Here is a 21,933-nt window from a genome sequence, read left to right on the forward strand (position 1 = left end):
GACTATTCCTCTTGTCTTAGTGCAGTGGCAGCGCCGAGGTACTGAAGAAGCTACTTGGGAACTAGAGAGTCGCATGCGGTCAGAGCATCCAGAATTGTTCTAGTTGTAGTATTTTCAGTTATGATTGCAATTTCAGTTGTGCTTTCAGTTGTAATTCATTCTTAAGTTGAATGTATTGTTGTTCAGAATTATCATTCTTCAGACTCGATTTCGCGGACGAAATCCTTTTTAGAGGGGGAGAATGTAGTATCCCGATGCCTAATTTGAGTTAATTATTGGATTAATTGTATTTCGGTGGGATCGGAAGGACCGAACCGGGTTCGGATCGTCCGAAGTTGGTTCGGATCGTCCGAAGTGGGTTCGGATCGTCCGCTCTGTTCGGAGTCAGACGAGTCATGTCATGTCAGAGTTCGGATCGTCCGATCAGGGTTCGGATCGTCCGAAGACAGGTGGCTGGACACGTGGAAGACATGCAATGTTCGGATCGTCCGAAGTGGATCGGATCGTCCGAAGTGTACCGGATCGGAGCGTCCGGAGTGGATCGGATCGTCCGATCGTTGTCTATAAATAGAAGCGCGAGGCTTCACTTTTCACTCGCCAATTCCGAGAGTTCCAGAGCGTTTTAGTCGTTTCTGATGGGTTTCTAGTCTTTTCCCGAGGTTCGGGCACTAGCGGGGAGCTACTGGTTTTGTAGCGGAGCTGTGCTCTAGTTGGGGGCTAGCGGCATCAGTGGGCTGACTACGGACGCAGGTATAGTTCTGGGTTCCCTTTGAGATTTGGGAGTATCTATTAGTCTAGTTAAGGCTTTTAGATGTGGTTTAGTGATATGGTATCACTTGGATTGTAGGCTTGATTCTAGGGCTGATTGCTAGGATCTACTGGTTTGAGGTACGAAAGTACTATCCGAGATAGCAGGATTGAGTATGCTTTACTATGTGTTGCATGTTTATATGTTGCATTATTATCTGTCATATGATGCATGGTTTATTATGCGGCATTTGCATAATCATGTTGAGCCTGATTATCTTTGAGATAGCCTGTTGAGAGGGTGCTCAGCCCTCGTTTGTTGTGGATGGTTGGACCCCGTTGGCCGACGGTGGTCAGGTCACCGGTATATCCACAGGTTTATTTTGGTATGGGAGCCACCTCCTGGTGCGACGGCGCAGAGTGCTACATACCTTGACGTCATTTGTCTGAGCAGTATTTCGATATACCCAGATCCTGGTATCCAGTACATTTTGCATACATGCATGTCATAGTCTTGTATACTCATGCTTTCGGTACTGAGCGTTTTATGCTCACGTCCTCGGTTTTTCTCTGTTTTGGACACCCTATTCGATGGGGCAGGTCTCAGGTTAGACGGTCCAGGAGGGAGTGGACAGGGAGCTGGCAGAGGTTGACCTGTAGTTGTTGGTATTTGTTCTTAGTATTTAGTTCGATCTGGTTGTTTAAGTATTTTGTACTTACAGATTCGATTGGGTTGTATTACTGTTTTTCCGCTGTTTACCTGATTTAGTTTTAAATGTTAATTTTGCATGCTTAAGTTCTGATTAGTAGGTGATTCTGGAACGGGTCACTACATTATATACTGAGTTGAGTATTGATCAGAACAGATTGTGAATTGAATTACACATTGATACAGTGTATTTGATATTGTCATTTCAGACTTGATATGAACAGATTCGACTTCGAGACTTCGTCTTCGTCAAATAGGGACGACAAAAGTATAATTCATGTGATATCTGGGAAGATATAACTCAAATCAGATCTCATTTGAGTTTCCCAATAAAATCACATATTTGATTTTTGTTTATCTTCTGATATGATTATGATTTGTTTATAGACTTTATATTCAAATCTTTTGAGATGAACATGCTTTGTTTATAGATGATATTCATTGCATTTGAGATAGGAAAGTTTGACAGAAACAGTCAGACTTCTAGACGTTCGGTGTATCATTACATAGGAGCAGACATTGTCCTATTGTAGATTATTCGATACAGCTCAGACCGAAGTCTAGGAGTAAGACGTACAGTCACCCCGAGTGGGAGGGTAGGTGACAGCCATTGACGTCTTATTCACACCGGGATCCCTAGAGTTATAGTTGAGTCGAGTCTAGACATGATTTGACTAGAACTGCATGCGTTTATGGATATGGTTTCATAGACTATGAAACCCATTGTTATTGCTTTCAGTCATGATAGCATGTTTTTATGAGTTGATTTGAGTAGCATGTTTATCTGATTCGAGTTGCATGCTTATCTTGATTAAATTTTATAGAGTATGAAATCTATTGATTGGAATTATATTCATGATAGAATATTTCATGATTTACTTTATGTATATGCATGTTTACCATGTTTTATACTGGGATTTATTCTCACCGGAGTTATCCGGCTGTTGTCTTGTTTTGTATGTGTGCATGACAACAGGTGGGACTGGATCGGGGTCAAGAGGATGAGGAGAGAGAAGAGTTAGCGTGGTGATTCCGGACTTACTGTAGAATTAGTTTATTACTTGAACTTAGTAACCGAACCTTAGACTTAGATTGTACAGTATTGTACTTTTATACTGAAATGTATTTTATACTGAAATGTATATTATTTAGATTTCATTACCTTCCGCATTTACATTTTAAAAAGAAAATTTTTTTTAGACCCTGTTTATCAGAACTGATAATTAAATCCCAACGATTATTAAGAAGATGATTAGCGTCCGGGTCCACACAATATATCATTTGTTATAATCAATTCACATCCCTCAAAATATTTTCCATTTTTCCTTTAAAAGCATAAAATATCATAGCTTTTCAAAAATAGCGTTTTAACAGTAAAAATTGCACAGCTTTACTATAAATCATAAAATAATGTATTTTCATAAAAATCATCATTTTTAATCATTTAACACGCATTATGATCATTCGGACGCTACAAAGAATTTACGTAATTCCCAAATGTAAAATGATTGTTTTGCCTCTAGAAGTAAAATTTCTCGATTTTAACTTTTCCTTACATTTAATGACCTGGGCTTATCCCTAATAATTATTTAAGCCTAAATCTAATTTTTCATAATTTTATTCGGCTTTTATTTGAGGTGTTCTAATTAATTCTTTAATTATCTATTCGTGAGACGTTTAATTCCCAAATAAATTCAAAACTTAATATTTTCTTCTCAAACTTCAAATATACACTTTTTATTGCCTAAACTACCTTTTATGAGCCATGAACCACACTCGTGGACCCATGGTTCCAATTTTTCTTGTTAAATTCGAAATATGATCCTTATTAGAACCTACAGAGGCATCTCCCTATTCCACCGAGCCACGACCGAGCCATCTCGAGCCAGACCCTAGCCAACCCAACTAGACACCCTCCTGACCATCCCTGACCCATAGAACCTGAACCTAACTCATGCAAACTCTCATGGACAGAAGACCCTTGGCTGCGCACAAGATGCTACTCACGCCCAAGACTCCTAGCCAACCTAGGAATCCTATAATCGAGCCACCACCGAGCCCACCTGACCCTCACCGACCTTGTACCATGCCCAGAATCAACCAAGCCCAGCCCAAGCCCTTGAACCCACGAACCAGGCGCTGCAAGCCTGCTGTAAGAAGATACAAGGATGTATGCAGGTTTCTCTCTCACGTTTCCACGAGCCTTCCCCGAACCCAGCCACACCAGACCATGTTCCGAACCATACCCTTCTACCCTGGACCCTACTTGACCAGCTTGGCCAACCCCTAGCCACGCTGCACTCTCTCTCGAAACACACCAGCCGCGAGCATGATTGGGGGGAGAGTCCTAGTTCACTAGACTCCTCCCTAGCCACTCCCTCGAACCCTAGCCGCCCTAGGACCCAACCCGGCCCTAGACCGAGACCAACACTGCCCCTGAACTAGCCTTGGACGAGCCCCAACAACCCATGCACATTATCGAGCCACCTAACCAAAAACAAGCACACAAACCCTTGGTTCCTATCCTATGCTATACCTTCGGTTCCCATCATTATTTTCATTTAATTTAATCATATTTTAACCACATTTCATCTTGTATTGGCAGCGTACTCGTTGGAAATCATAACGTTTTTCATATAAATATAAAAACATCGTATTTTTGAATATAAACTTTCTACCATAAAAGTTATCAAATACCTATATTTTTCATGCATAAACAATTAAATCATTAATATTATGATTTTTATGATGTTTAAAAGAGTTTAGAAAACGTGCCTTTACGTTTATAACGTTCGAATAAACGATCGTTGGCGAAGGTCCGAAGTTGGACGACCAGACGACAAAGAGTCCTAGCTTTTCTTCCTCCCCTCAATTTCAAATATCCTAGTGTGTGAAGAGTGTGTTTTTGGCTGATGGTGATGTGAATTATCGTGTTTTGAAATCCTAGGTAACATATTTATAGTTTTAATTGCAAGTTAATGGGCTTTGGTTCCGGGCTTTTATATTTATGAGCAAGTGATCCTACTTAAAATAATTAAATTGGGCTCAATAACTCTTCTTTAATTAAAATATAAAAGTTTATAAAATAATTTTTCATAAATAATGCATTTGATATTTTAAAAGTTCTTTGTTTGCCCAAAATCGGCTTCTCGGGTACAATCGAGCTCGGCTCGTAAAATAATTTGAATTCCAACATTTTTAGCAAAATTAAATAATATATTTTCATATTTAGAAGCTTTGAAAATATTCAGTGAAAAATATTTATTCTAGTTTTGGTCGTCCTCAGTCTCCTTTCCCTTGCCTATTATCAAATATTCGGGTAAAATCCTTCAATTTCATGAAATCATATGATATAATCATATCTTTAATCATTTAATAAATATCATGAAAACATTTAAAAATAAATAAATAAAACTATTAGGAAATTTAAATAATTTTGCATGCATTTGGTTTACGTAGGTTTGGTTTTTCGGAAGTTACAATAAGAATTTTCACGATCGAGGCATGGCTTGTGAAACTTTTGTCGGTTGATTTGCTTCACCGCTGGGCCATACATCACATACATTTTGATATGTTTCCATTGCTGGTTAACTTTACACAATTTGGGCTTTACAGAATTTGAGCTCACTAGTATCATCTAAATAAAGATTCTCAGATATAAATAAAATAGTGCAGAACTTATTTTCTTAACTCACATTTCTCTATACTTCACTCTTCTCTTATTAAATTAAATGGATAAAAATTATTTTTAAATTTCTTAGGAAAAATAAATTTTTTATAATATAAGTCAGACTAGTTCGTATAATTGAAGTTTAATTTGGAGTAACAGTCGAGGACAAAATTGGATATCTTAGGTAGGGGTGGGTACGGTACGGTATACTGCATCGAACTACTGGTACCGTATACCGTACCGAAAATATCGGTATGAAATTTTTCTATACCGATATCGATATCGAAAATTCGGTATATCGCACATTCGTTATACCGAATTTTCGATATGAAAAAATTTTATACCGGTACCGTACTGACACCGAAAATTTGTCGGTATACCGAACTTAGATTTTTAAAAAAATAATAAAAAAAAATTAATTTTCGATATTTCGATATATATCAAAATACCGAAATATTCCATACCAATATCGATATCGAAAATTTGATACCGTACCGAAATTTTCGGTATACCAATTTTTTCGATAAGTTCGATAATTTTTTGATATGATTTCGATATTTCGATATTTCGGTATTTTTTATCTCACCGGACACCCGGAAACCACGTAAACCCCTGGGATATACGCAGAGAGATAACTCACGCACAAATTCATCCCAACCGTTCTTCCTCTCTTCACCACTAGTCAAATCAAAATAATAAAATAATCACCAAATCCCACCTTCAAATCCACAGCTGGATAATTGTTTATTTTATTGAGACACGGATCCGCATTTGCGCCGAGGATTTTCGAGATACCCATCTAATTTTTTTGTTGATTATAGTTTTATTTAATCGGGGGTAGATTCGGACAGGGTGAGATGCTGTCCAATCACTTGCAGAATGGAGTGGAGACTGCGAAGTTGATGTGGTCGCGGTTGCCGGTCGCCGACCCTGAGGCTGATGTCGGTGCCCCGAATAGTGAATTGGGTTGGGACGGGAAGAATGAAGGAGGAGGTGTCGAAAGTCTTGATTATGAAGTGATTGAGAATTGGGCATACAAGCAGGATCAGGTGTATATGTGTTATGTTTTTTAAGCTTTAAGTTATTTGAATTGTGGTGGGGTGTGTTCTGGTTTGGTCATGGTGTTCAGATTTGTTGTAGTCGGATTGGATGTGATAAAATTTAGGGATTTGTTTTGCTTTATGTACTACTTATGCTGTTTGGAACACTATAATTTGATTGAGAGATCATGTAACTAGAGATTCAAATTATAGTTATCTGGTTTTGGTTTTAGTTTTATAAGACTCTGTAATATTATAGGAATAGGTGATTGAGACTATTTGTGAACTTGGAATCGGGAAATTAAGAGCTTTCTTCAGATAAACTGGCAGTTTTCTTTAAGAAAATCTATAAATCTCAATCAGGGTGCTTTACAAGAATGACAGAAGTAATGCTTGTAATATCTGTTTAATATGTTTTCAATAATAGCGCTGGTCGAATATGAAAGTTCATTTGCAGGAAAAAAGGGGGAAGCTTTATGTAGGATATAGCGTGGTTGTGAAGTGGCTTTTAGCGTTGCTTATTGGGATTGGTGAGTTTTGAAGTCTTTTAAATCTATCATAGAACTCTCAATTCTCAAACCAGACTTCTCAATTCCGCATCTTATGCATGCCACTTGTTTTCTGAGCTGCAAATTTTGTTTTTTTATGGCCACTTTGTATTTTCTGGGCAAATTATTTGTGATGATTTTTACAGTCCTGCAAAGCACGTAACTGAGGATTTTTAAGAAGATAATTGCATCAGATGAAAGCAATCCTTCTATAGTTTCATTTTTTATTGGGTTGAAACATAGTTTTGTGTTCGGGGTCAAAAAATAGAGCTCAAACTCGCATGGTTTAGGTGAAATTGCATCTGCAGCTTATATGCCACCTCTCAATAGCTTATGGAACCAATCCATCCTTTGAGAAACTAACGCACACAACATTTCACACTGGATGACTCTCTTTTACTTATTTATACCCGATGATGTACCTTAATCCAATGTGTATCATGAATGTATGTCATATTGTTGACATCTCTTGACAGCATCATTTTCCCTGCTCATTTCTTTGCTGCACCGGTTTTTTAGAGAGCCAAAAATAGAACAAGTCTAAAAAGAAAGTTCAAATCCAAAAGACAAGTCTATTTGGTAAGGGAATGTGCTAATTTTATTTGCCAATCCACCAATGCTCATGAAATTGGTGTGGAATCAACAAATTTTCCATGTCAATGGTTTTGATTTTATGAAAATGATCCTCAAGGATTTGGCCCCTGAAAAGCAAAGTATTCATGTATGCTCTCTCGAAATTGACTTCCTTTCTAATTGCATCTAGGAACTGGAATAGCTGCTGTTTTCATCAACCTTTCTGTTGAGAACTTTGCTGGGTGGAAGTACTCGTTGACGTTCGATATAAATCAAAAGTCTTACTTTGCTGGATTCTTGGTTTATACGTTGATCAACTTGGCTTTAGTGCTATCTTCTGTATGTATCGTCACACATTTTGCACCAGCTGCCGCAGGATCGGGTATTCCTGAAATCAAAGGTTATTTAAATGGTAAGTTTAACCGTAACTATCTCTAATTGTTGATTAAGTAGTTGGGATAATATATTATTACTTTATTTTGAGTTGATGCTATCCATTTATTTGATCAGGAATTGACACCCATGGTATACTTCTCTTCAGAACCTTAGTAGGAAAGGTTTGATGTCATATATCTGTGCTTTTTCTTCGTTTATATTTGTGATTGTGATTGTGATTTATCGGTAGAAGCATTTTATGCTTTACTTTTTTAATAGATTTTCGGAAGCATAGGTTCATGTGGGAGGTGGCTTAGCCCTTGGTAAAGAAGGTCCCCTTGTACATATCGGTGCCTGTATTGCTTCATTGCTTGGACAAGTGAGTGTATAACTACTCAATATCTATTTGGTTGAGCTCATTTAGCATAAGTATTACTCTCTCAAACTATGGTGATCTAATTTATACTGGAGATTTTGGTTCAGCCATTGGCTCTCTGTGCATGTCTGTGCATGCTTGCATTAACATTCTGACAGAATCTTATTTGATTAACTCACGCTTGCATTAGCATTCTGACAGAATCTTATTTGATTAACTCACGCTTGCATTAGCATTCTGACAGAATCTTATTGATTTGATTAATTCTTAATGGATAAATGTAGGGTGGATCTACAAAATATCATCTGAGTTCAAGATGGCTACAAATTTTTACTAGTGAGCGGGATCGTCGTGATCTTGTGAGTAACTCGTTTAAGATGATCTGGAATCTTTTTTGATTTGCAATTGAATTAGTTATTTCATTATTTCTGAAGATGGTTTTTTTTTTTTACATTTTATGGTTCGATTATAATTTATTTTTCAATGTTGTTAAGTGTTATAAGTGTTTTTTCCCTTCTTTCGTGTTCTCTATGTGTGTGTTTTTGTTATGTTTCCGGATACACAGATATTACAAATAACATATAGCATTTCAATAACAGTAATAAGGACTGGTTAACCTATTTTAATCAAGCGATGGGGTATTTTGAAGAGAAATTATTATGTAAATATAAACTGGAGAAAAGACTCTAGACTCATCCACCAGTTTAGGATTATGTCATTGTCTGCTATCCTGAACTGAGCTCCAGTGAATGCACTTTATATAAACTATGAAATTTAAAGTCTTGAAGTCACTTGAAGCAACACTAGATTCATGTTTCACTTCGTCCTTCAAAGAACTGATGAGAATTTTGTGAGTAGGGATAAATTTTTTTTGATTTTGTACATTTTTCGTGATGTGATGGGTGGAAGACCGTAAGATTGGTTTTAGAACTTCTGGAAGCTTTTGAATGTATGGCAAAAAGTAGAGAGAATGGAAGTAGGTATTGGATATTGTGTGGGGAAAAGCTTTATGGAAAGATATATACTATCAGATTTGACCCATTGCAAAAAAAATAAAAAAATTAGGAGGGGACTTTGGGGAAAACCAAATCATGTGCTACCTCGGCTTCCTCTCTCTTTTCTGGTGATTTACACTTGATACGATTGTGTCCTTATCAACTTCTGAGAATTTGTTACGTTTGATTATAATAGTTTGATATTTGATCTAACTTCTCTGACATAATAATTTATGACAATTAAATCTCTCCAAGCTGCTTGATAATAACGCAAGTGTTCCGGTCAAGTTTTAGTACAGCGAAACAAGTACGCATATAGTTCTGTGATGTATTACAAATTTCCCTCGAACACAATTGTTTAGTTAACTTTATCGAGAAATATATTAAACTAAATTGAAAGGAAAATAAAAGAATTCAACAAACACAACATAAATAATTTTAATTAAAATAATAAATAAAAAATTATTAGGATCTCTATTCACCTACCCCTTAATCTTTTCTAAAACTGAATTTTAATTCATAAGTCACGCTCTTGCGTTCTACTCCTAGGGTGATGGCTGATTTCTCCCTTTCTAGGTTTTTATTCCCTTTTACATGGTCTCAAGAGTCCACCTTTTCTTTTCTTCTGGGCCTAAAATCTGCCCAAATTTCTTTCAATAATCGAGTTGTGCTGAAGCAGTTACTTTTGCAGGCCCCAACTCGACGAGCTCTTTTTTTTTTCTTTCTTTCCTTTAGTCTCGCGCAGGGGCGGTTACTTGCGGCCGCCCTAGCGTGAGATGATCTTTTTTCGAACCAATTTTTCATCAGCTCGTGCTAGGGCCTGCCGCCTCGGCCCGACAAGTTCCGTTTTCAGCCAATTCTCTTCAATTCGTGTTGGGTCTGTAACTTTTCGCATTCTTAACACAAGTCCTGTTGCCCTGTTTTGCACTCCACCACCTTGAGTTTGTCTTTTTGCCACTTTTGCTTATAAAACAACAAATTCAAGTGAACATTACCCATATACACAAATTATGAAATAAATTAACTAATACGGACTCGACACAACAAAACCATGCAAACTCCAGTGATCATCCATCTTCTTGTCATTGTATCAAAACTCCATTGATCATCCATCTTCTTGTCACTGCATCCAAACTGTAAAAATAAAATTCGGTTAAGAAAATAGTTAGAACAATCATGATACCGAGAGGTGTTTGCTATCATTGAATATCTCTCATGCTGAGTAGAATGACTCTCCGTGTTGGGCAAAACTTGTGAATATTTGTTGATTAAGCATCTCGAAGTATTACCAAAAAAAGGTTTCCGCAAGAATATAATAGAAACTGGTAGATCACACATGAATGAAGTACAATAAATAGATAAACAATTAACTGAAAAATTAATGAAAAATAAAATTTTTCAATTTAATTCCTCTCAACGGCGCAAAAAACATGATCGAGTTTTTCTAACACTATAATTTATAACAATAAATCTCTTAAGTTGCTCGATAATACCGCATTTGTACGGGTCAAGTTTTAATATAGAGTTATAAGTACGAGTCTCGTCCATAGAGATACGTGTATGACAAATTTACTTCAAGCTAGTTAACTTAAAGAAAAGATGAAATTTATTAAACTATATTGAAAGTCAAATAAAAGAATTCAACAAACACAATATGAATAATTTAAATAAAATAATAAACAAACAATTGTTTGGATCTCGGTTCACAACATCTTAGGTTTATCTAATAATTAAATTTCAATTCATAAGTCATGCTTTTGATGTGATTATCTAATCTATCAATATACTTTGTCGAGACATATTATTGTAATTAACAAAATACAGTAACCAAGTGTCCTTGTGTTTTACAATTTCAATCCCATTAATGATGCGTGGAATCCTCAAGCTTTCAACCTATTAGATCAATATGTATCCAACCTCATATATTTATGCAAGTTGTAGATCTATGATTTATGTTAACCTATCATGCTATAATATCTCCTATAATATCTTCTGTCAGTTTCAATTATGTCTCATAAAAAACACTTCGAAGTTGTTCATGCTCCAAAGATATTTAAAAATAAAATAACATAAGTATGCTTGAGAATAAAATTCAATATTAAAAAAAATCGACACATATTTGTTTGGGGGTAGGATTCCCTTAATCCCAACAGATAAAAAATAGAGAAGGAGAAAATGTTGTGTAAAGTTCATGTTCTTGGCTTGTTCACTTGTCGGCTAATTCTCCCCTCTTTAGGTTTTCGTACCCTTTTATATGATCTCAAGAGTCCACCTTTTCTTTCCTTCTTGGCCAAGAACACCATACAATTTCATTCTATAATCGCATCACGATGGGGCGGTTACTTTTGCAGGCCCCAGTGCGGCAAGCTCTAAGTTTTTTCTTTCTTTCCTTCTGCCTCGCGCCGGGACGATTATTTTTGGCTGCCCTAGCGGAGATGCTCTGTTTTCAATCCAAATTTTTTCATCAGTTCGCCCTGGGGGTGGTCATATTTGCAGGCCCCATCGCGAAAAGTTTTGTTTTCAGACGATCGATTCAAGTAACAAGTTGCCCATTTACACAAACTATGAAATAAATGAACAAAATACAAACGTGACACAATAAAATAATGCAATGGACTCAAAACGATGTACTCAGACTCGTAAAATCGAAACCTATCAGTATTCATGCGCTACCAGTTACTATGAGAGATGTGATCATTCTAATTTTGATTGTTTCTGTGAAGCAATTCATTGTAGTTTGACAAAGATTAGTTGATGATAGTGTACAGTATTTTACACATCTTCTGTTCTATCTAAATATGTTCAAAAGCAGATGATCTCAGTTGTCATGATGCAAAAAGTAAAAACACCTCTAAAAATTGCTCATTTATATGGTTTAATTTAAATAATTAATGTGAAATAGGTCACCTGTGGATGTGCAGCAGGCGTTGCTGCAGCATTTAGAGCTCCTGTTGGTGGTGTATTGTTTGCTCTGGAAGAAGTAACTTCTTGGTAAATAATCTCTTTATGTTATGTTTTACTCTCCTGTTAGCATCATTTGAGCCGATTTTTTAATTCTTCGCTGTGAATTTCAATTTTTTGCCTGTGACCCACAACCTTCAGAACATGGATGCACCATTGGATATATGGGGAATCAGTCAAATAATAGAGTGGTGATTTGATTTATCAAACCTGTGTGATGAAATTTTTCTGTTGAAAGAAAAGACAATGACAACACACAGACAGCATTGCTTTTGCATCACAGACAACACACAGACAGTATTGCTTTTGCATCACATGGATTGGTCATTCTTGGTTTCTAGTTTTTCCCGATCATTATTCAAGTACTCTACGGATCAACTCTACTTTTGCTTAATTCACTTGAAACTATTGTCAATTTTGTAATTTCAGAATTTTGATGTTCTCTTAAGTTTTAAAGTTTTTAATACTAAAAATTCAAAAGTTGCTAATACATGACTAAAAAATTTAGGTGAAAGAGTAGAATTTTCCGATGGCATATCCCTTAAGTGTGGCCCTGCCTATGCTTAAGTTGTCTTTTAAGAAATTAATAAAATGCATATATCAGGACTAGCAAAATGTATAACTGTACAGAAGGCATAAATATGTTATAAATTTGTGACATCCTTAATAAACTGTGGCTCAATCGACACAGCTGGGTCTAGTTACTGTCTGACAATTTGTTTTTTTTTTTTTTCATTTTTGTTTTAAGGTGGAGGAGTCAGCTTATGTGGCGTGTCTTTTTTACATCTGCCATTGTGGCTGTTGTTGTACGTACGGCAATGGGTTGGTGTAAGACTGGGAAATGTGGACATTTTGGCTCTGGAGGTTTCATTATGTGGGATATCTCGGAGTAAGGATTTTAGCCATGTGTCTACTTACATCTCTATAAGATCTTCTATGCTGACAGTTATTGTAAGCCTTGGTTTTTTTTCTAACCCAGTTTGATTTTAGTGGGCAAGAAGATTATTCATTTCAGGAATTCTTGCCAATGGCTGTTATTGGTGTTATAGGGGGACTCCTTGGTAAGTGAATAATCTTAATGTGATATTTTTCTAGAGCAGGTTTACTTGGTGATGTGGTATTTATGTATGCTATTCTGCTTTGTATATACAGGAGCCCTTTTTAATCAGCTTACTTTTTACATCGCTCACTGGCGTCGTAGTTACCTGCATAAGAGAGGGAATCGTGCCAAAGTACATTTCTGAAATGAATTTACTTTCATACATAGCTCAATGATTTACCAATTTGACGCTGTTTCGGTAATCTTGCAGGTTATTGAAGTCTGTATAGTTTCTGTGTTAACCTCGATTATTTCATTTGGATTGCCACTTTTTAAGAAGTGCACCCCATGTCCTGAAGGAGATGCTGGTATCGAATGTCCTCGTCCACCTGGGATGTATGGAAATTATGTCAATGTAAGATTTCTTTAAGAATTTGAACATGTAGAGTACAAGCTATGTATCTAGGAAGAAATACATTTATTTATTGAGAATGGTCTTGTAGAGATCTAGAGCTTACTTAAAGACCGGTGAGTAAACACTGTATTTCTTTGTAGATACTGCAATCTTGAGGGTTATTTCAAATCTTTTAGCCACACACTTCGGTCAATCCAAATTTACATGCTTTATATTTATTTTTCACCTTTTTGATAATTGTGTCTTTTATCATGCTACAGTTTTATTGTGCTAATAACAATGAATACAATGACCTTGCAACCATATTCTTCAACACTCAGGTTGGAAGTTTACCCAATGTTTTTTGTTTACTATGGTGAATATATGTAACCTTCCTAATGTATCATATATAAGTTTGCAGGATGATGCCATCAGAAATTTGTTCAGTGCAAAAACAATTCATGAATACAGCGCCCCAAGCCTGCTGACATTTTTGGTATGCATTACTATGTCAGATTGCTATTTTACTTTTAAGTGCAATGTGAGATGTTTCAATAGATTCATAAAAATGATGTGTCTATCCTTACATTGTTTCGTTTCAAGAGTAAATGAATTTTATTCACAATGGTAAGTGTACACCTGGAAACAACATTATTTCGTAAGTTGGTGGATTTGAATTTGAAAATACCTGTTTTTACTCGTGAGTTGTATAAGGTGAGCACTTCCATGTCCTAATGCAAAGATGTATCTTATGCTATTTCAATTAACTTTACGAGGAAGTACCCGACTTTCAAAAAGAAAATGTGATTTTATATCTGTGTACCTTGTGTGAAATGTGTGAGCTTCATTCTAGTTTTGATTGGTTCAAAAACTACTTAATTTTTATCTCAGTGAGACACTCCTGTCTCTATTGTATATCTATGCTCTTATTCATGAGATTATACTTCTGTTGTAATTTCTTCTTCAGGTTATGTTTTATAGCTTAGCAATAGTCACTTTTGGTACTGCTGTTCCAGCTGGTCAATTTGTTCCTGGCATAATGATTGGATCAACTTATGGGCGGTTGGTTGGCATGTTTGTCGTCAGTTTCTATAAGAGACTGAACATTGAGGAAGGAACGTGAGTCCCCTTTCAGTTATGTTCTCCTTTAATAGTTTCTTTTTTATTGTCGTCACCTTTGAATGGACTTTAATATAGTATCTTGAAACCATGATCTTTTTGCTGATAGTTTGGTGGCCATTCAAGGGTTGTGCATTTTTGCAGTTCTTTTGAATCTTCATTTCAACACATCTTCCTTGCACATCTTAACTGAAATGTTTGTAATTTTACTGCTGGGATTTAGATATGCTCTGTTAGGGGCTGCATCCTTTCTTGGTGGTTCAATGCGAATGACGGTGTCACTTTGTGTAATTATGGTTGAGATTACGAACAACCTGAAGCTTCTACCTCTAATCATGTTGGTTCTTCTTATTTCTAAGGTATGTTGTTTTTGAAATATTTGCAAATATATAAGTTAAGAAAAATCTAGTGATTTATATCTCGACTTGTTTCGCATCCGCAGAGGGGGGAAGGTGAAAAAAGAAAGAAAGAAGTATCCACTATTTTAAACAATTGTTGACTTCATCTACTTTCCGTTTTTCCTACCCTATGTCTAACTTTCTCGATAACATTTTTTAATAGAATCCTTCTCTTGTTTTCCTAAAATAATGATAAGCTCATAAGCACATATTGGTTTTTGAATAAACTCTGAGATTGTATGTAAGAATAAAGAATTTAGCTCAGGCATGTATAATAACAGCATGCCTCTAACTTTGTTCACCCTTGTGCTCTATTTTGACTTTCAGTGATTTCCGTTCATCGCAGGCTGTTGGTGATGCTTTCAACGAAGGTCTGTATGAAGAGCAAGCTCGATTAAGGGGTATCCCTTTACTGGAATCCAAACCAAAATACCAAATGCGTAATATGACCGCAAAAGAGGCATGTGGGAATCAAAAGGTTGGCATCATTCCATTTATTTAATTTGTTCTGTTGCAGTGGCCAAGATTAATATTTGATCCTTGTTTTCCTAATAATAGTGTGATAACTATCTGGAAAACTTTTTTTAATATTCCTTAGCCTTTTGGGTTAAAATTATAATTATCTAGACCCTTTCTGGTTAGGATTATTCCCCCTTTTTTGCTGCTATTGGTACACAAGGAGAAATTAGTTGATAGATTATTCTTTTCTTGAAAATCCTTCCTATGTCTTGTAGGTTGTCTACTTCCCTCGCATCGTGAAGGTTGTGGATGTACTCTCTATTTTAAGGAGCAACAATCACAACGGATTTCCTGTATGAAGAAGTTTTTTGTTTTCATTTGTTCTCTGAGCTGTTGGATGTCTGATCAGTATTTTCGTCTTCCTTTCCATCCAGGTCATTGATCACTCACGAAATGGGGAAACACTTGTTATTGGCCTCATATTGCGAAGGTTGGATATTGGACTTGGTTTTAAATTACGTAAGAAACATGAAATTCTTAGATCTTAGTGTTATGCAATTTGTTTGACTTTATGACGTATGGTATGATGCAGTCATTTGCTAGTACTACTGCAATCAAAGGTTGACTTTCAACATAGCCCATTACCTTGTGAAACTGGTCCTCTACCAATTAGGTAAAGGAAAGAGTGTATTTTCATCCTTGGTTGTTCATTCAGCAACATTGAAAAAGGTTGTTATACTGGGTTTTTCATGTTTCAGGCACAATCCCACTGAATTTGTGAAACCTGTTTCAAGCAAGGGAATAGGTATCAATGACATTCAGTTAACTACAGATGATTTGGAGATGTACATTGATCTCGTTCCGTTTTTAAACCCTTCTCCTTATGTAGTTCCTGAAGATACTTCATTAACTAAGGTGACGACCTTTTTTTCAAACTATGTCGTCATTAAGTTACTTTTACTAATTTCATGAGCTGAATAATTTAGGTATACAATTTATTTCGTCAACTGGGATTAAGACACATACTTGTTGTTCCACGTGCTTCTCGTGTTGTTGGAATGATTACAAGGAAGGATTTGTTAATCGAGGTGCTTTAATAATACAATACTTTATTATCGAGTGTATTTATGTTTCACGGTAGTTGAAAATACTTGCCATTCGACAAACAGGATAATGAAGAGTCAGCTGCCGTGGAGCTTCAATCAACTAGTGTAAGGTCTCTACGCTGCTTTAACCATTTGGATGTAAACATTTGTTTATTTCAATTCAACTTTGTTTGGACAGATGCCCATTCAGTAGCCTCAATAGCTAAGTTCTCCGTTCAGTTTTCCATAAACCATTAAAAAAAATCAGTATCAAGTGTGCACTTTCACTTTTAATTCGTTCTTTAGCAAAAACGTAATCAACCAGTAAGAGGTTCAAGTTTAGTGAGGCTTCCTTCTCGTTTTTTTTGTATAATCTGGACAATCAGTTTACTGAAATGGGATTTTGGTGGTTCCCTTTTTCATGTGTATGCGCACTTGCAGTAAGATGATTTTCTAGTTCCAAGAGCTTGAATTCATTTGTTGCTACAACCTTTACATTTAGAAAAACGCTCTTAACGTCCTGTTGATTATATTTATCGTATCCTTTTTAAACAATGAATAGAACTTAAATTGTTCGACACCTTTCTACTATGGCTGAGATATTCTTTTTTCCAAAGAAACTGGAAAAAATATGCCAAAAATAAAATCTTGAGACCTGTAGTTTATGAGAGAATAGATGCGAGGAAGAAAGAACCCTCTTATTCACTTGAGTTCTTTATAAGCCCAACCTATATATATACAATGCTGTAAAAAAGGATAACACCCTAATCTATCCACTATTTAAATTACAAAACTAATGATAAGTATTTATCTAAGGGAATAATATATCCGAACAAATCGTATTTGATGGGTTCTTATCGGATCTTTGACACTCTCTCAAATTGGGTGATATTTGTTGATCATGCCCAACTTGGACACCAAATCTTCAAATGCTGGACGTAATAGGGCCTTAGTTAGAATATATGCAACTTGTGAGTGGCTAAGGACGTAGCAGATCCTCAAGGTTCCCTTCTCGATTTTATCACTAATGAAGTGACGATCGACTTCAACATGTTTAGTTCTATCATGATGAACTGGATCTTTGGCAATACTTATCGCAGCTGGATTGTCACACTTTAATTCCATTATCTGATGTCCTTTTAATTTCTGTTCCACCAACAACCTTTGTATCCACTTTCTTTTAAGACTTTATCTAACCCGTGGAACCAAGCTCTGGGAGATTGCTTCAAGCCATAAAGTGATTTCTTGATCTTCAACCTGCAGACTTTATTAGTGGTAGTCTTGGATTCGAATCATGGTGGAATAAACATGTAGATTTCTTCTTCCTGATCTACATTTAAAAAGGCATTGTTTACATAGTTTTACATAATAGATTCGCAGCAATGGATAAGAGTACGCGGAGGGTGGAGGTCTCTGGATATTCGATTCCATATGTCTTAATAAACCTTTTACTACTAATCGTGCTATAAATCTTTTAATGCTCACATCAGTCTGATGTTTGACTGAAAATCCACTTGGAACCTACAGTTTGTTTTTTAGGTGGAAGTTCTGTGATCTGCCATGTGTTGTTATTTTCAAGGGCATGTATTTCATCAAAGACAGCAGCCCTCTAGTTTGGATGTGGGAGAGCTTCAGCGATGTTTGATGGAACATGTACTTGGTCTAAATTTACGACAAATGTACAGTAAGCAGGAGATAAAAGGAGGATGTTAGGTGCATGATCTGACCCTTTTTCTCAATGCAACGGGTCTATCATCAAGATCATTCATGTTTTGGTAAGTCATATCATTGCTCACCTTGATTGTTTTCCAGAGGATCTGGTATTGAGGTAGTACTCTTGGTATGTTGATTGTGTGCTTGATAATGAGGAGGCTTCCTAGTGAATAAACAAGGTCAGAAGGTAGAATACGATGTCCAAGATGTGTTTGTATCTGATGGGACTGTGCGTCCGGGCTCAAGTATAAGATGTGTCAGTGAGTCACTTGGTATGTTGAGAGTTTCCAGATTATGAGGTTCATGGATCACTTGCTCCCCTTGAAGCGAGGAAGGTGGGAAGAACGGTTCAGTCTCATTAGAGGTTACATCCATTGACGTGTAGAACTTCTTGGAAGTCGAAAAATAACACTTGTACCCCTTTTGATTAGGCGAGTACCCAAGAAGGATACACTTGAGGGAACGTTGATCGAGTTTGCACTTATGGTGGGAATGGATATACACAGAAGATGAGCACCCAAAAAACTCGCAAAAGAATATTGTGAAGGAGGTGAGTATTCGGGTAGATGCTAAGGAGAGACTAGATCGGAGTTTGGAACTTAAGAACTCTAGAAGGCATCTTATTTATGAGCCAAGTTCTCTGAAGACAGCCTCACCCCAGAAATGATGAGAGACATTATGAGTAAATAACAAAGAACGAGCCACTACTAAGAGATGACGATTTTTGCATTCTGCGACAACATTTTGTTGTGGTGTGTTAACATAGAAACTTTGATGAATTATTCCTCGAGTGGCTAGGTAATCACCAATAACTGTGTTAAAAGAAATCTCTAGCCCGATCAGTGCCAATGATTTGGATATTTGTTGAGAATTGTGTACGGATCATAGTGGAGAATTTTTGAAAAATCGTAGAAGTCTCACTTTTATCTTTCATGAGAAATACCCAAGACAAACGAGTATGATCATCAACGAATAGTAAGAACCAAAGTGTACGCATTATATTTTTCTCTCGAGAGGACCCCAAATATCGCTATGTACTAGTGCAAAAGGCTTGGATGGTGTATATGTTTGTGGTATGAACGAGTGTCAAGTATGTTCAATTGACAAACATCACAAAAAGGAAAATTCAGACTTTTATTATTTGTTAAAAATGGAAATAGTTTTTGGAGATACAAATTGTTTGGATGACCCAAGCGATGGTGCCATGACAATATATCTCTATCCCTATTACACTGAAAAATAGAAGTAGTAGGAGGATCCGAGACTTTGGAAGATGGATAGATGGAGGTAGACTTCATCTTGAGAAGATACAGGCCCGCACAACCGTCATTATTGCCAATCGTCCTCCCGATACCAAGTAATGAAAAACACACGAGTCACTTGAAAATATGGTAGAGCAATGCATGTCCTTATTCAACATACAGACTGGTAATAGATTACAATAAAGGGCGGGGACAAACAATACATTATGTTAGCAGAAGTCTGGGGATAACCAAATTGAACCAGAGCCAAGAACTTTAGTACAAGAACCATCTGCTACTCGAACTGATTGAGGAACGGTTAAGTGGCTGTATGATGTGAACAAATTTCAGTTGACCTGACTATGATCTGACGCATCCGAATCGACAATCCAGATACTTGATAAATCATTCTGCAATAATAAAGCAAGTGGAATGTCACGTGGAATTGCAGTACTGCACATACCAATGATAGGAGAGGCTGATGGGGATGTCTGTTGCACAAAGAGCTTGCGTATTACATCCATTTGTTCCTTGGTGAAAGGGACTGATGCGGAAGGAGGCTGATCAGAGGCAACAGTATGTGCGCGACGCTCTCGGGCTGGCTTCCAATCTGCTGGCTTGCCATGTGTCCTCCAGCAGGTGTCAACTTTGTGAGTGGGCTTCTTTGCAAACGTCACACCAGTGACGTCCTGGAATCATCTTCCCTTTAGCATTGGTTGATAGATGTCCATTTCGAATACCTTGAGGAGCATAACCCTGACTGGAAGGTGAATGATATAGCCTTTGAAGGCAAGAGCAGAGCTATCAGATCAGTTTGAAGCGTTGGATAGGTATAGGCTTTGTGCTCAGAACTTTACTTGGGACATCATTAAGGCCATTATGTAAGCCCATGAGGAACCTGAAAACTCTCCTGTTTTCGATGATTGATTTGTACTTCTTCTCATCTTTGGAGCATTTCCAATCATGTGCCTCGGTCAAGTCGATCTTCTGCCAGTGGGGCGAGTAAGGGCCGAATATACTGTCACCGTGGATTCATCTTCGTGGAGATTGTGAATCATCGATGCAATTGCAAAGAGCTCAGCTGTATTGTCTTTGCATGGGTAGGTTTAACGAGCAGCTTCCCAAATTTCAGACGCGGAGGAATAAAGAAGAAAATTCCCAAAAATCTCAGTGGTCATTGAATTAATCAACCACAACATGACTAGGTTGTTCTCGGCTTTCCACAATTTAAAGTTCGGATAGCTAGAATCGGGGCATGCCACCGAGCCCGTGAGAAACTCCTCTTTGCTACGACTGCGGATATACATGAAGAGGGACTGTGACCATGGCAAAAAGTTCCTAGCATTAAGCTTATGGCAGGTTATAGGAAGAGGAGAGGCGTCGCCCGAGATCTGATTGTTTGCGCTGTAGATGTAGAGTCGGAAGCGGATGCCATCCCATATTTTGTAATGGATCGGCGAAGTCTTTTGATATCATGTAGTTTATCAGAGAATAGATGGGAGGAAGAAAGAACTCTTTTATTCACTTGAGTTCTTGATAAGCACGGCCTACATATATATACAATGCGGTCTACATATATATACAATGCGGTTAAAAAAAATATTCCTAATCTATCCACTATTTAAATTACAAAATAAATTATTAGTATTTATCTAATGGAATATTATATCGAACAAATCATATTTGATGTGCTCTTATCTGATCTTCAACAAGAATCATTTTCTTATTATGACTGATGTTATCCAAATAACATGAAAATATTGGTTGATTTTCAGTTTCCAGCGTTGAGATTGAATCTAAGGTCATTGCTGTAGGTAGGTATTTATGGTTTTGCTTTCTTTTGGCAGGGAGGATGGACACGATGATAGAATATTGTTCCGGAAGAAAACAGATGCTGAACAGCCACTGCTCGGTCTTTTATTATACCCTTGATGTTGCTTCACAACTATCATTGCGTACTTAGTGTGTTCCTCCATTCTTTGGAGCTCAAGATTTAATCCTAGATTCGTTCTTGGTCATAATATAGTGTATAGTGCCATACCTTTTTTTCAATTCCCCTATGCTTTAAGGGGAAAATAGAAGCAAAAGTTCTGAAAATTAGGAGTTCGTGAAACGCTAGGCCTGTGGTATTATTTCCATTCAGGTATTAGTTCCATTCATTTGCTTTTGCTCTATGCAAATGCTGTAATGGTGTGTAGAAGAAAGAATTTGGCGTAGTAAATAGTTGAGGCGTTTTGTATATTGATAGAGAATTGATTTATGTCTATAGATAATTTGCACCCTGTTTTATCATGTCCCATGTATTTTATCTTGGGTTCACTTTTGGTAGATTAGTGAAATAGATGGTTGCATGCATAAAGTATGAAATGATGAAAAATTTTGAAACTGAAGACTACGAGTTAATTGATGTGAGAAAACAACATTTGGAAGTATTGCTTGACCTCTCTATTCCTTAATTAGTTGATGAGAAGCTATTGAGAAAATCCAAAGT

General features: G+C 36.7%; 1 protein-coding gene and 1 long non-coding RNA gene across 2 annotated transcripts in view; both read left to right on the forward strand.

Moving 5' to 3' along the window:
* The first annotated feature begins 634 nt into the window (after positions 1–634).
* The window catches only part of LOC140828458 (uncharacterized), a 51,420-nt gene continuing 30,121 nt past the window's right edge, over positions 635–21,933 (forward strand). The window contains exons 1-2 of the long non-coding RNA XR_012117216.1: positions 635–750; positions 848–888. This is a non-coding gene — a long non-coding RNA (uncharacterized lncRNA). The remainder of the gene's footprint in view (positions 751–847; positions 889–21,933) is intronic.
* On the forward strand, positions 5,730–21,538 carry LOC140827515 (chloride channel protein CLC-d-like). The gene is given in 24 exon segments (XM_073190195.1): positions 5,730–6,175; positions 6,624–6,696; positions 7,478–7,699; positions 7,798–7,844; positions 7,942–7,962; positions 7,964–8,041; positions 8,323–8,397; positions 11,936–12,024; positions 12,743–12,883; positions 12,985–13,055; positions 13,147–13,226; positions 13,305–13,448; positions 13,709–13,768; positions 13,849–13,923; positions 14,395–14,546; positions 14,770–14,905; positions 15,291–15,422; positions 15,679–15,756; positions 15,838–15,893; positions 15,996–16,076; positions 16,162–16,318; positions 16,390–16,491; positions 16,573–16,619; positions 21,290–21,538. Coding segments are annotated over 24 exon segments (2,394 nt in total). The 5' UTR covers positions 5,730–5,983; the 3' UTR covers positions 21,375–21,538.

The sequence above is a fragment of the Primulina eburnea genome, chromosome 3 (assembly GCF_022965805.1).
Source record: "Primulina eburnea isolate SZY01 chromosome 3, ASM2296580v1, whole genome shotgun sequence".
Taxonomy (NCBI): Eukaryota; Viridiplantae; Streptophyta; class Magnoliopsida; order Lamiales; family Gesneriaceae; genus Primulina; species Primulina eburnea.